At 34.2% G+C, this 15,925-nt stretch overlaps 1 protein-coding gene across 2 annotated transcripts; it reads right to left on the reverse strand.

Moving 5' to 3' along the window:
- Window positions 1–261: 261 nt before the first annotated feature.
- On the reverse strand, window positions 262–2,884 carry LOC111809793 (putative trehalose-phosphate phosphatase J). 2 transcript variants are annotated; one of them, XM_087117741.1, is made up of 11 exons: window positions 2,342–2,884; window positions 2,109–2,249; window positions 1,957–2,028; window positions 1,754–1,838; window positions 1,597–1,673; window positions 1,413–1,514; window positions 1,211–1,288; window positions 1,057–1,126; window positions 899–969; window positions 713–805; window positions 262–584 (listed from the first exon to the last, which is right to left on the reverse strand). In XM_087117741.1, exons 1-11 carry the CDS (start codon window positions 2,630–2,632, stop codon window positions 513–515), a joined length of 1,152 nt encoding a protein of 383 aa, XP_086973867.1. In that variant the 5' UTR covers window positions 2,633–2,884; the 3' UTR covers window positions 262–512. The 2 variants fall into 2 exon arrangements, with proteins under 2 accessions (XP_086973867.1, XP_086973868.1); XM_087117742.1 differs by having other exon boundaries at window positions 1,597–1,653; window positions 1,743–1,838.
- Window positions 2,885–15,925: the final 13,041 nt, after the last annotated feature.

The raw sequence follows: 15,925 nt of genomic DNA on the forward strand, positions 1-15,925 counted from the left end.
ACGCTGACCTTCAAGGGGTGGATTGTGAGATTCCAAATTGGTTGGAGAAGGAAACGAAACATTTGTTATAAGGGTGTGGAAACCTCTCCTTAATAGACTCGTTTTAAAAACCTTGAAGGGAAGCCTGAAAGTAAAAGAAAACCCAAAGATGACAATATCTACTCGCGGTGAGTTTGAGCCGTAGCTATGCTTATTTGATTGTTGAGGATGTTTAAAATGACGAGTTTAACATCGAATTATAGACCCCGAACATATTTCTCGAGAGACAAAGATTGGTACGTTACAATATATATATTTTTTTGGTCTTAAAACAAAGTTAGTTTACATATATGTGTAGTAGAAGAAGGGCACTAAGGCCAAGAAAAAAAAGTTACAATTTTTCTGGTTTTCCCCACATCCCCTTCTCCTATTTTTCTTTGGACTAATATAACCCCTACACAACAAGCAAATTACATAAGAGTTCCCCCCACCCCCACACTCAAACACAAAACATTCCCTCCAAGACTGCCCTTTCAAACCCTACAATGTCTTCTTAGCAAAGGCGGTCGCTTCCATTGCACCAAACGTTGTAAAAATTGCATAACCTGTAACAAAAACGTCCCAAAACCCATCAGAAAACACGTAACAGACCAAACCCACTACTAGCAGATATTATCCTCTTTGGGTTTTCCTTCTACACCCAAAAGTATATATATAAGTTTCGTAAACTTGCCTCGGAAGGTTCTCGTAAAGAATACGAAGCATGAGTGTCTTTAGGAACTTTAGACACTAAAATCCCAAACCCTTGAGCTCTTTCCCTTAAAACCTACCATATTCAAAAACCCATAATCATTAGCAAAATCATTGACAAAACCAACTTTACAACCTTAAACCCGACAATAACAACATAATACAATACCTTAAACGCATCCTCGTCCGTCCGATCATCTCCAATGTAAATAGGAAACACGTCAGAACAATTTGCATACCCTACATTAAAACATTTTACATTTCATAAGTTTAACAGACAAAGATCTACATTTTACATTCCATTCGAGATCATCATATTGAACCAACCTAGCGCTTCTAACAAAAACTCGAGCGCCTTGCCTTTGTCCCACTTGATGGTCGGACGGATTTCTAGTACCTGTAACGGTAGCTCGTTATAAGCTTTTCTCTCTATATATACTTGGAAGATTTGTACATAAAAGAGAGTGAGAATTGTACAAACCTTTCTTCCTTGAGTTAGTCTGAGCTTTGGGTAATCTTTAACCACTGATTTAACTTCTTGTGCTAAATTATTCCATTGCTGTAAGTATAGAATAATAAAAAAGTGTCACAATAATAATAATAATAATAATAATAATAAATTATAAATTATAATAATAATAATTATTATTATTATTATTATTATTTATTATTATTATTATTACCTTTTCATCAACACAGCGAAAATGCACTGAGATACAGAATTTATTGTTCTCTACTTTAGCCCCTGGAGTTGATTTTATTTTCTCTACCAATTTTTGATAAACCTGTAAAAATAAATAAATAAATAAATAATTTATTTTTTTTTTTAACTAAAAAAAAAAAAAAAAAAAAAAAAAAAACATGAACCTCGTCTATCATGGGAAGAAATTCGCTAGCTGGTTGGAAGAGCAGAGATTTATTATCCTGAAAAAGAACAACCTCGGATTAGTCAACAAAATTAATCGCCTAATTAACGTTAATTTTGTTTAAATTTGTTGTTGTTGTTGACTTACAGCTTTCTTGAATTTGGAGCTTTTTGTTGGGCCTTTAATGTCCATGCCATGGCTGCCGGCGTAGTAAAGCTCCGACAGTTGTATGAATCCGTACACCTGTCGTTCCGTCGCACACGGCGGAGATATCGCCGAACAAGAAGTGTGAGTTTCGTAAAAGGAAAAGGAGATGCTTTTTTTTTTTTTTTTTTAATTTATGATTGTTGTAGAAAAGTACCTTGTCTCTGCATCTGCCACTCACGATGGCGGTCGGAAAGCAGCTAGCGAGCTTTTTAACCGTCTTTCTCATCTGAAATTGAAAGAAAAAACGGTGAGAAACAAGAAATCGAAAGAATTTAAGAAATGGGTAATGAAATTGGGAGAACTTACGGCTTCCGACATGAAGGCTTTGTCGGGATCCTCAACAATTGGAGAAAGAGTTCCATCGTAATCCAAGAACATCACGATTTGTTTCCCTTTGGAAGCCTCAATTATCTGATCGAACATGTCCAGTGCGGAAGGATGATGAAGCTGAGAAACAGAGAACTTGAATTCAATCTCAAAGAAACAAAGACTTAACAAATGGGATGAAAGAAGATGATAAGAGGAGTCTCTGTTCTTACAGTCCAAGAGTTATGGTGGTGGTCGTCGGTGGCGGAGAGGGAAGAGAGAGATTTAACATGGGTGGGAGAGGAGGCTCTCATTGATTCAATCCATCCGCCATTAACATCGAGGTCTTTGAGAATCTTTGTACGGGAAATGGAGATGTAGCCACCGCCACCGCCACAACCGCCAGGAGCCGGTGGGGGTTTTTGGGCAGTGGTGGCGAAAATGGAGGAGTTAGAGACGGCGACGGTGATGGACATGTTGATGCCGGATTCCGAGTTCGAAATTACCACATTCTGGTTCGTCATCTCAATAACAATTACAGTACTCTGTTTTTATCCTTACTAAAATTGGGTTTTCTCTTTCTTCAAATTGGGATCTACAAGAACACAGAAACCGACCCAATTCTTGTCTAAGAAAGATTGAAAGTTTAAGAACGGAAATTTGGGGAATTGGTTGAGGAATTGAGGAGGAAGGGGAAAATACAGAGTAGAGAGAAGAACAGAGCAAGAACAGAGTAAGAACAGAGTAAGAACAGAGCAAGAACAGAGAGAGAGAGAGAGTTATGGTGGAGAGTGGAGAGAGAGAGGAAGATGAGTGGTGGATTTATAGTGGCGAAGGAGAAGGGGTAGTGGAGGAGATAGAATTCAGAAGAGGTGGAGTCCACAGCCGGAAATCCAGGTGGCCCACCACCCCAACCCGCCGTCTTAACTCTTTAAGCCGTCACCGTAACCGCACCTCCTCCCTCTCACCGGCGCATCTTAACAGTTCAAATCCACGTGCCCGACATTCCATGGTCTCAGTCAACTTACTGTACATTCTTGCCACGTGGATTTTAATATACGACGACACTTTTTGATTCCTTTTGGTATGTTCATACTAGCGGAGAATCCGACCAACCTGAATTACTCCATCCAAACCACATTTTTATAAGGTTACATTAACTTGTGAACGTTTAACCGTATAAATAAAGTATAATTTTAAAAAAATTAAAAACAATAACGAGACTAAAAAATAGAAGATTGGATTGGATTATGAACTCTATTCAAATTATTAATTTCGATCAACCGAGATAAATTTTGATATCTTAACCATTAAGTAATAAGACATAAGTTATCGTTTCAAATATCGAGACATGTCATTTTAATAATAAACAAACGCCCCTAGTTATTTCCAAGCAAAACAAGCTGCCCATTTGCTTCAAATTTATGCCTTCTTATGTTTCTCTCTCTTTGGAGACCTCAAAACTGGCTTCTCTCTCTTGTTTACTTTTTTAAACAACCACTTTGCACTTATTTAGAATCAATATTATTCAATTATTTGTCATTGGTCTTAAGAATGCTGGTTTTAAGAATGAGTGACTGCCCTTCTCCGACCCTTACAGCCCAATTGGATAGCAGATAGCTAATGCGTTCCACTTATTGAACAGGGTTTTATGGTCAGCCCGCGACCCCTGGATACCAAAGGCGTCCTTGGGGTGATCTCGTAGTTCCTACAGGGTAAAAACGATGGGCTCGGTCCATGGATTTTCCTTCCTTTTGCTGCACTTCGCTTGAAGGGTTGAATGGAGATAATGCATCAAACTGTTTGTAGGGGCCAACTTGATCCTCTTCCCCGAGGATCCATCTAAGAATGTTGACTAAAGGTTTATATTGATGATTTCAAGTATTTACCTTAACAGAGTAGGCAGAAGTACATCTTTTTATATAGTTCAATCTATTATATATATATAGTTTTGTTAGATGTAACCGTCTACTATATATAGCTATCTACCATATATTATCATTTGCATATTTACTATAACCATTTATACTCATAGCTTAACAGACACGTTACCATCATTGCTCGTTTGTTTTCGACATATATCTTTAGTCAAAATGTCAGACATTCAAATTTTCAACCATACACATTATTAAAATATGTCTTTGTTTAACGATGTTAACTCAAAATATGATGATCCTTATTTTCTCAATTGCTAGTCACTCAACTCAACTATTCATCATACACTCATATACTTACGATACTTAACATCTTCAGTCTCAATATTCTATATTAAATCGAGGTATTGATTTTAGTATTGTAATAGTCTACGACTACCGCTAGCAGATATTGTCCGCTTTAGCTCATTACATATCGCTTCACGATTTTAAAACGCGTCTACTAGGTAGAGGTTTCCACACCCTTATAAGCAATGTTTTGTGAGATCTCACAATCCACTCCGCTTGGCACACTACCCAGTGTCTAGTTCAAGTTCACCGCTAGCATATTTTGTTCGTTTCTCTGAACACTCGCTCATATTTTCTAAATGCACCCAGCTTAATAACCCTAAAGGACATACTTTGTGTCGAGTTCGGTAGTTAAGCCTAACTCAAATACAAATATTTGATAATGTGACAGCACAAAAGTTATTTTTTAAGCAGCATCTTCCTAGATAACTACTTTGTGTTGTGGTACGATGGTTGGCTTTATGTCGTCTCATAAAATGTATAGACAACATTAGAAGGAAAGTTGATAAAGCAAAGGAAGCAAAGTGGTTTTGGTTAAAACTTAAAAAAAGGATGAAACGACAAGTCGTCCTCCTAAAGCTTCGTTCTATTCTCTGTATCTAACCCTTTCAAACCATCTTCCTCAATCTTTATTTCTTTTAGAGCCTAAGACCCTAAGGAGAGATAGAGAGACATCACAAAAGATTCTTAAACACGTGTTCGGAGATCGGAGATGGAGAACTCGAACCTTCAATTTGAAAAACGATCATTGATGTTTTTAGTAACTGAGTTATATTCGAGTCGAATTGTTATCAGTCAATGATGAATGATTCGTATTTAGTAATTTGCATTACAACTTCAGGCTGGTGTAGTGTATATATAGATCAGTTACGGTCGAGAAAAATTAAATTTTGAGTACTCCCCTCTTCTTTTTCATTCTCTGTTTTGGACAACACGGGTTAGATTAGATTAAATCAGCATATCTAAATAAAATTTTTCGATAAAATAAAAAACCCGAAAGCAAAACAATAAAAATTTTAATAATATAGAGCGAGAGAAAGCATCGTGAATAAAATTTGAATAAAGTTATTAGATAAAAACAGTGAGTGGATAGAAATGATGGGTGGGATGACAAATAATACAAAAACAAAAGAATGGTAAGGGAAGGGCAGAGCATGGCATTTTGTTAGCCCGCCACGAATACCCTTTCTCAACAACAATACACTGTATCATTCATTCGTTCGTTCCTTTCTTCTTTCTTTCTACTTTAAACATAAGCTATCGTAGTTGTTAGAAGAACACGAGTCTCCACAATGGTATGATATTGTCCACTTTGAGTATAAGCTCTCATGGTTTTGCTTTGGGCTTCCCCAAAATGCCTCATACCAATGGAGAGAGTATTCATTGATTATAAACCCATGATAATTCCCTAGATTAACAGACGTGGACTTTCATCATCCAACTATAATTTTGCTTCAAATTTTTGTAAAAAGTAATTAAATTAGGTAACGTGGGACTCTCTCACAACACTTAAACCAGTCATAGGTCACAAGTTCCAACAAAATTGGACCAATTCCTCGATCGACTCCACCTTTATTCCGAGTCCGGGATAGTGTGAGACATGCAACCAAACACTACCTCAAAAAATAAATTATTATTATTATTATTTATTAAATAAATAAATAAATAAATAAATAAAAACACTCCGAAAGTAACCGCCATCCAACCAACTGTACAATGGAAGTTCGAGAGATAAAACTGGAAGTTTCTGTTAAGATGTAGGGCCCAATCGAGGAATAGCCACGCGTCACTTAGACAGGGTCCCACCATATTTCAAGTTGATTGGTTGGATGTGTGACACGTGTGGTACCCCACCAATCCTGATCTTTCTTCTCCTCTATGGTTCCCACGTCCACCTTAAGGTTATCGTAGGTCCTACCTTTCATTGTTAATATTTTTTTTTTCCCTTTAAAAAAATAAAATAAATTATTTTAATTCTATTTTTTCCTGCCCCACTCCACGTCCCTCTCTTGATAGTTACAAATTTTATAAAATTTCCCCTCTTTTTTAATTACTTCACATTTTTAGCCCATATACCCCTAATTTTGTCCCCATGTTAAAAATAAATAAATAAATAATATAGAGTTTTGATTAATATCTTCAATAAATATATATATTATATATGTCATAATTAATTTTTTTTTTATATGAGATTTTCTTTTTATCTAAATTATTTGAAAATTCCCTTTTATTATTCCAAAATAAAAAAGAACATCGAAGGTCATATTCTCGAGATTACAAATTCTTGATATATAGATATAAATATTATTCTTGAAGTATATGACATGCGTGCATGAATGATAAATTAATTAAATATTTCTTTTAAAGAAAAAAATTAATATTTTATGTTAATGTTGACTTTAGAAATTGGTCTACTTGACCCATTCAAAACGCTATATGTATCAAAGAATCATATGCCACAATTTGTCGAGAATATTCTAATGATACACATGATATATATATATATATATATAAATAATAAATAAATAAAGCTTAAATATTTTTCATTATTATAGTAAATCAAGTTGTTATATTAAATTTGGTAAATATAAGCATCAAAGTTTTTGAGGTGATATTCTTGATGTCTCCATATTTTTTATTTAATTAATAATACATTTTTTTTTTTTTTTTTTTTTTTAAAGATTTGATATGAATTTGGGAATTTAATCTTTGGTGCATGATATTTAAGAATGATTGACCAAAACAAATCAAATTGGGGTTCTTTTGGAATCAAATTTTCTAAATACCTTATGTCATATTAAATTAGAATGAACATTATTGTTACGTTTTAGGCACGGGAAATCCCGTTCTTCAAATTCCTTTACACTTTCACACGCAACCATTATGTAGGGCGATTTGTAGATATGAAGATTTGAAACTTCAATCTTTAGTAAACGAGTACATGTCAATTATTGTTAAGTTATACTCGTATTGGTCATAACCTTAAATTTTGATATCATATAATGTTATTTTAACTCTATGAGTTTCTGTAACATCACACCTCCATGATTCAGAGATTTGAAATGTGGATTCAATACCTGATGACATCGACATTCTCTTGTATCTCTTGCAACATGACCATGTTACCTACTTGTCTTCCTTTATTGATAAGGATCATGGTGCTCCAATTTTTCAACTGGATCTATTACACGATGCAAAACAAGAAAATTCAACAAGTATTCATTCTTTATCTACAAAATTAGATAGACTCGGTTTAACCTCTATTTCATGTGTTATAAGCTGATTTGATTGATGAGGGACCATGTGAAGGTTCGAAAGTGAATATTTGGACGGTTGAACCGGTGGATGATTGATAATTTATTTAAAAATTTTATTTATTATTTTAATTTCGTAACGGCCAAAAAGGTGGGAAGTTTTAGTGGACATGGCCACTAACTTCGCCACTAACTTCTTTTAGTAGGCTTTTGAAGAGTGGGATATAAATACTCGTAAAAAAAAACTTTTTTTTACAAATGGAGTTAAAACGTCTTTGTCATTTCTAAGTTTCAAGTAATTATTGTAATAGATTGCATCTGAGTCATTCAATCAAACTTTGATCAAGTTCGATTGTAGAGTGACTTAATTTAAAACAATGTTTCAAATCTTGCTTCTATATCTTATCAGATAATCTAATTCTAGCTTTATCTCTTGATCGATCCGAATTTTGTACAAAGCGGTGTTAATTTCTTTAATTCAACCGTTCTTACTCAACAAAAGCCTAGATCGTTGGACTAAGGATCAAAATTCTCATATCAACTACGTTTAACAGCAAACCAACATAGGTGATTGTAGCATCATTACTCATATACTATCATTTCTTAACCATCATATCTTTACGATCACTCTCGTTCACACGTATTTTCGGTTCATTAAACGTACCTTTCCTTTTGTATATAGTGGTTATATTAGGTATATATTATAAAGTTTGTTATTTAAAATTAGATAGTAAACTAATACTTAAGCATGATAATATTAAAAAAAGGGTAAAGAAAGTGCAAATAATAAGGGTTTAAAAAGGCATGATAATGTTGTAGCAAATTGGGAGCATAGTATTGGCAATGATATGTCTTTTTTTTATTATTAACCCTTTAATGTCCATTGGATTTACTCCTTTTTTTATTATCCATTATTATCTTATCTTTTCTTTTCATTATCTCCCTTTTCTAAAAAGCTTTGATAACTTATAACCTATATATCCTTCATATTTGTATAATCACAAAAATAACATATTAAGCTACCTTTTTCAATCTCGATATCCACACATAAATAGCGTGTTTATGAATAACGTCATGACATCAGTTATGTCGATAATGTAGGTAGCAAAATTGATTAGTTTGTGTCAAATGAAATGAAATGTATAAATATCAGCTTCAATAAGACTCGATATATGATAATATATGTATGCAAGAGATATTAGGGTTGCACTTAATTTGATAATAAAACGCTCTTAATTCAGCTTGGTAGAACGCGGGTCTCCAAAACTCGATTTTGTAGTTCCAAATCCTACTGAGCATGATTTGATTGTTGTCTATGTTAGTGGGCTTCCCCAAAATGCCTCGTACCAATGGAAAGAGTGTTCTTTGTTTGTAAACCCATAATCATTCCCTAAATGAGCCGATGTGAGACTTTCATCATCCAACACCTCCCCTTAATCGAGGCTCGACTCCTTTGGAGTCCTTTGTTCGACATTTGAGGATTTACCAATCTATTGACACGACTAAGTTTAGGGCATGGCTCTGATACCATGTTAGACGAACACGACTCTCCACAATGGTATGATATTGTCCACTTTGAGCATAAGCTCTTATGACTTTGTTTTGAGCTACCCCAAAATGCCTCATATCAATGGAGATAGTATTATGTGGTTTAAACCCATAATAATTCCCTAAAGTAGCTGATGTGTGACTTTCATCATCCAACCGTCTAAACGATCAAATCCCAAAAAATTAAATAAAATATTTTAAAATCCATAAAATAATGAATGCAAAGTACAATCTACTGATTAGTTGTTTAATGTTCCATGTTAATAAATGCTGGTCGGCAGATTTGATTTTGAATATTTTAAATTTTAAAATGGAGAATTATATTTTTTTAAAAAAAGTTAAATAAATATAATATTTCATCTCATAAATGCATTACATTTTTATTTAATTAATTATACAAAATTCATAACCTGTAACACATCTTCATCAATTAATTAATAATAACTGATATTTAACCTTATATTCATTTGATAATTTGAACTATTTTTATGTTTTTATTAATATGAAATAAAATAACATATTATTTAATGATATTTCAGATTATGTGTCCACCAACGTTAAGCTTGTTTATAGCTAAAGATCATGTGAGTGAAGACAAAACATGTTGAAAAAACTTGTATTAGTTTATGGGGATAGTCTTAACTCTTAACAGTGATAACTAGGTAACGCTCATCTCTAGCAGATATTGTCTGTTTTGACCTCTTACGTATCGATGTAAGTCTCACCGTTTTAAAACATGTCTGATAGGGAGAGGTTTTCACACCCTTAAAAGCAATGTTTCGTTCTCCTCTCCAACCGATACGATAATGGTATCAGAGCCAAACACCAAACAGTGTGTCAACGAGGACGCTGGATCCTACATTGGTTGGAGATGGAAACAAATCATTCCTTATAAGGGTGTGGAAACCTCTTCCTAACATACATGTTTTAAAACAGTGAGACTGACGTCCGTACGTAACGAACCAAAGCGTATAATATCTACAAACGATGGGTTTTGGATGTTACAGTAGTCATGTCGTAAAAAATGTTGGAGAATTAGGTGTCGTATCTAAAAATTTCGTGATTGTTAGGTTAAGTAAGTGTTCAAATCCCAATTTGATTTTGATATTGAATGATTATAATACTCCCAAATTTCAATCTCCCACCACCTTTCACAATTTATTATTATGGGTTAGCCAAAAAGGGGTATATAATTAGTTCAATCCATCATTTGGGTGCTATTTTATAATTAACTAATAAAAAGTTCCAAATTTTTAATCACTTTTTTAATATCTTTTCAATTTGACATATGATCATGAGCCATTTCCCATCTAAATTTGTGTCAAAATTATTGAACCAATGTCTTTCCATGCCTCTTCTCCCCTTTTCCAGCGGATCATTCTCCCAATCCTTCGTGTAATCGCATTCTTTTTTTTGTTTCCTTTTCCTTTTTCTTTCTAAATTTAATACTAAATATGAATGTTCCGGGCGGTGTGCCAGCGAGGACGCAGGACACCCAAAGGGGTAGATTTTAGCGCATAGTAAGATCCTGTGATGTCCCACATTGGTTGGGAGGAGAACAAACCACCATTTTTTTATAAGTGTGTGGAAACCTTCCCCTAGCAGACGCGTTTTAAAGCCTTGAGGGGAAGCCCAAAAGAGAAAGCTCAAAGAGGACAATATCTGCTGGTGGTGGATCTGGGTTGTTATAGATCCTATATCGGTTTGAGAGAGGAACGAAGCATTCCTTATAAGGGTATGAAAACCTCTCCCTAACATGCGTTTTAAAACCGTAAGACTAACGTTGGTACTTATGTAATGGGTCAAAGTTGACAATACATGCTAATAGTGAGCATAGGAGCTTAGGATGTTACAACTAACGTTGATACTTATGTAATGGGTCAAAGTTAACAATACATGCTAACAGTGAGCTTAGGATGTTACAACGTTGGTACGTATGTAATGGGCCAAAGTTGACAATACATGCTAACAGTGAGCTTAGGATGTTACATTAGGATGTTACAGTAGTCATGTCGTAAAGAATGCTGGACAATTAGGTGTTGTATCGATTATAATACTTCCTAATAATAACTTATAAAATATCCATCTCAAGCGTGATATTAGTCGTTTTCAGACCATGATATTTTTATATATTGAACGATTAACATTAGTCGATAAAACGTTAACGTGATTAGAAGGAGAATAATTACGTCTTGATCCATTAACTTCAACCTTATTTGAATTCATATCTCGCCCAATCTCCGATCCATTAATCCAGATAAACACGTCTCGTATAAACTAATTTTAATAAAGTTTATTTTATTTTATTTTTTTATCATTTCAAGGAGAAAAGGAATGACAAAGCTTGATTGGATATTTCAATGAATTATTAAAACAAAAAAAAAACAAAAAAAAAAAAAAAAAAAAAAAAAAAAACATGGGAGCTGAAATAGTTGGTAATTTTAAGGAAAGTGGCACATTTTCCTACTAAGGTCCAGGTAGATATAATGGACGTCCACGTTGTCCGCATCCCTGTCATCATTATTATATAATACCAATTTCAAAATTAAATATCATTTTTTAATTTATTTTCTCCTCTACTCTATTTTTTTAAAAATAAAAATTCACTTACACCGTCTTAATTCATTATTTTAAAAAATTAGCAATATTTAAATATCAATAGAGATTAATTAGAATCAAAATTCAAAGCTGAAAGATAAAATAAATAAAGGAATCTGACCTAAATTTTTATAAATAAAATAAACTAATTTGTTTTTACTATAATAAAATAAATTGAACTGTCATTATCAAAATAGCCAAAAATAATAATAATAATAATTTTAATTTTAGCAGATATTTTTAATTAATATTATTTTAAAAAGTTAACTAAATAATAATTGCATTAAAGAAAAAGCTTGCGACACTGTACCAATATCGAGTATTTTCGTAAGAATATGTGAGGTCTCACGTTGATTGGAGAGGTGAAAGAAACTTCAGTGTAAGGGTGTGGAAATCTGATTGACGGCAACACGTAACGAGTTAAAGTAGACAATATTTGTTGGCATAGGAATGTCCCGATACAATGAAACCAATGGGTTGGCAGTGATAAAGAAAGTGAAGAAAAGGAAGAGGGTTTTGGAAAAGGGTCAAGTTTATAATGACCCTTCAAAAAAGAGTTGGTGAGTTTGATTCAAGAGACAAAGAAAAGGAACACTTTGACTTGGAATTCTCTTCATGTTTTCAACTATTTTCAAATATTTTAGAACATGTTTTTGTTCATCATTCCCATGTTCTCATGCCCATAGATCTAAATCTTTTAATGACATTTCGAGATTCGATAAGCTAATGTAGGAAGCGTTTTTCGATCGGTGAATGTGTATTGGTTCAGCTCTACTTAGCTTTAGACATTTGGAAGATTACCCTAACGTTTAAAGAAGATTATTCTTATCAAATTACATATACTTTCTTGAAATATTGGAGAGAATGTGACGTTCGAGAGATACATGAATGAATCGATACCATATCTGAATAAGAGCGATCCTAAGGATACTTTTATTGTTGTTCTTTTTGGGTTTTCCATTTCGGGTTTCCCTTCAAGGTTTTTAAAATGTGTCGATTAGGGAGAGGTTTCCACACCCTTATAAAAAATGTTTTGTTCTCCTCCCTCCCTAGCCGATGTGGGAACTCACAATCCACTCTTCCCCCCTTCAGGGTCCAACATCCTCGTTGGTACTCACTCCCTTTTCAAATCGATGTGAAACCCCTAATCCACCCCCTTTGGGGCCCAACGTCCTTGTTGGTACACCGTCTCGTATCAGGACTCAGTCTCTTCGCTAGCACATCACCCGTTGTCGAGTTCTAATACCATTTGTAACGGCCCAAGCCCACCGCTAGCAAATAATGTCCTCCTTGGACTTTCCCTTTTGGGCTTCCCTTCAAAGTTTTTAAAATGCATATGCTCTTATAAATAATGTTTCGTTCTCTTTCCTAATCGATGTGAGATCTCACATTTCTTATCTGTGTCTCAGTCATAAAAATTTCAAAGTTAAGTATATTCAACTTGGAACAATCTTACCAGTAGTGAAGTTTTTTCTAAAAACATGTGAATAATGACAAAACATGCTACAAAAACCTATGTCGGTTTAAAAACACGTTAAGACGAGTAGACAATGTGGTCATGTTTTAAGAGATGCAGGAAAATGTCGAGGTCAAATTAAAAATAAAATACAAAATTTATTTAAAGAAAAAGATAACTAAATGATTAGATGAAACTGGTTAAAATGTTAGGTAAGGGTATAGTTGTAATTAGGTTTATGCTTTACAGTTGTGAGTAGTGGCATTACAGGTTTCCTTATACACCCCCTTGACTTTCCAACCAAAAGCACAAAATTACAAAATTTACCCCTCATGAGTAATCATAATAATATTATTAAATTTTTTTAGTTTGGGTCCCACAAGGGGAGTTGGCAGGAAAGTATAGTCGGTGTTGACTAGATTATGTGCCAAACCGACTCTTTATTGGACTGGAAAATTAAATGTTTTTTATTTGTTTTTAATTTGGTCAAAAAGCTAAGGTCGAAGGTCTTATTTGTAATTTCACGACCGTATGATATTGTTATCTATTCTATTGTATGCTCGTGTGGTTTTTCTTTACGTTTAATTCAAAAGATAACATTATAATAATTCAAAGGAGCAATCTGATCTAAAATATTTTTGTAGGAATAGGAACGGAGATTCATCGTGGAAAATTTGTGGAGATCGTGTCTCTGAATAATTTTTCCTCGCTTATTATATTTAAAAAATAGTTATTTTAAAGTTTTTATTTTTCAATATAATTTTTATTAAAAAAAATCTAATAAATCAATATATTTCATTATATATATAATATTCTACCCATCATTTCTAAAAATTAAAATTTTAATAGGTTTAAATGTTACAATTAAAATCTCAAAATTAATTAATTTATGTTGAAAATATATTTATATTCAGTCCGGCGAGTGTATGGACGAAGAATATAAAATATTTCTTACTCCCTATCCCGTATCCACTTTGTCCTCGTTGGGCTTTTTCCCTTTCGGGCTTCCCCTCAAGGCTTTGAAACGCGTCTACTAGGGGAAGGTTTCCACACACCCTTGTAAATGGTGGTTTGTTCTCCTCCCCAACCAATGTCGAACATCACAATCCACGCCCCTTCGGGGCCCAGCGTCCTCGCTGGCACTCTTCCCTTCCTCCAATCGATGTGGGACCGCTCCTAAATCCACCCCCCTTTGGGGCCAGCGTCCTTACTAGCACACCGCCTCGTGTCTACCCCCCCTTCAGGAAACAGCGAGAAGGCTGGCACATCGTCCAGTGTCTGACTGTGATCGCTGGCACTCTTTCGTTCCTCCAATCGATGTGGGACTGCCCCTAAGTCCACCCCCTTTGGGGCCCAATGTCCTTACTAGCACACCGCCTCATGTCTACCCCTCTTCGGGGAACAGCGAGAAGGCTGGCACATCGTCCAGTGTCTGGCTCTGATACCATTTGTAACGCCCCAGATGGTTGGCACATCGTCCAGTGTCTGGCTTTGATACCATTTGTAACACCCCAGATGGTTGGCACATCATCCAGTGTTTAACTCTGATACCATTTATAACGCCCCAGATCCACTGCTAGCAGATATTGTTCTCTTTGGGCTTTTCCTTTCGAACTTCCTCTCAAGGCTTTAAAACGTGTCTACTAGGGGAAGATTTCCACACCCTTATAAACAGTGGTTTGTTCTCCTCCCCAACCAATGTGGGACATCACACTCCCTCTCCAACAAGACTCATCTCACGAGTAAAATGGACATCTCTATCTTTTTACAGATTAATAATATTATTTTTTAACGAGGAGGACAAAATTATTACTTGCACGAAAGTTTAGAGACTAAAGGTAAACTTTCAATCTAAAATTGGTCTTTGTAGATGATATTTTTGTTTAGCTCGAGTCAGTTCGTGTCTCGGGACGATTATCGAGGGGGAAGGGCATGTTGAATGGTAGTAAATGAGAGTGGGTTAGGGTTGTGAAGTACACATCAAAGGATGGGTAATCAATGGCATTCTCATTTTTGGCCTATTTTGCCAATGTCTTATTCACTCCATCATCCTTTCTATTTTCCACAATCCAACAAATAATATTTAGTTATTTTATGCCAAAATTCATTTTCAAAAAAAAAAAAAAAAAAAACACACAAAAAATCTCTATATATTTTATTATTATTTTTTTATTCATGTCTTTGAAAAATGAGTTTGTGTTTATGATCTATTTGTCATCTTTTTCACAAATATATTTAGAATTTTTATTAAAAAAATATAGATATTTTTTTACAAAAATTATATTATTTTCTTTTTTTCCTTTTAAAATCATTCTTTTTTTTACTAATAATATTTTTAAATAACCAGCTCATTTTTTAAAATTAAGGCTTTGTCGAGGTTATTATCATAATAATAATAATAATAATAATTTAAAAACTTGCATTATTTTTTTATTATTATTATTATTTTTAGAAAAAATTTCACATAGAATAGTGTTTTGCCGAATGGTGGGCCCATCAAGCCCATATCAAATCTTGGGCCTCCTCTTGTTTATAAGTTAGAATGGGCTGAATTCCCTTTAAAAGGAAAAGGGTAAACTTGATAAAAGCCCAATTTACCCTAAACCCTAAACCCTAAACCCTAAACGTGTTAGGGCGGATCATGGGTTATAGTCTCCAAGTGACATCTAGTCTCGCAATGGTAATCTCAATTCACGTGTTCATGCATCGTAAGTTTTTCCTTGGACTATGGTTTTCTTT

Source organism: Cucurbita pepo, chromosome 14, assembly GCF_057944985.1.
Source record: "Cucurbita pepo subsp. pepo isolate OVF chromosome 14, ASM5794498v1, whole genome shotgun sequence".
NCBI lineage: Eukaryota > Viridiplantae > Streptophyta > Magnoliopsida > Cucurbitales > Cucurbitaceae > Cucurbita > Cucurbita pepo.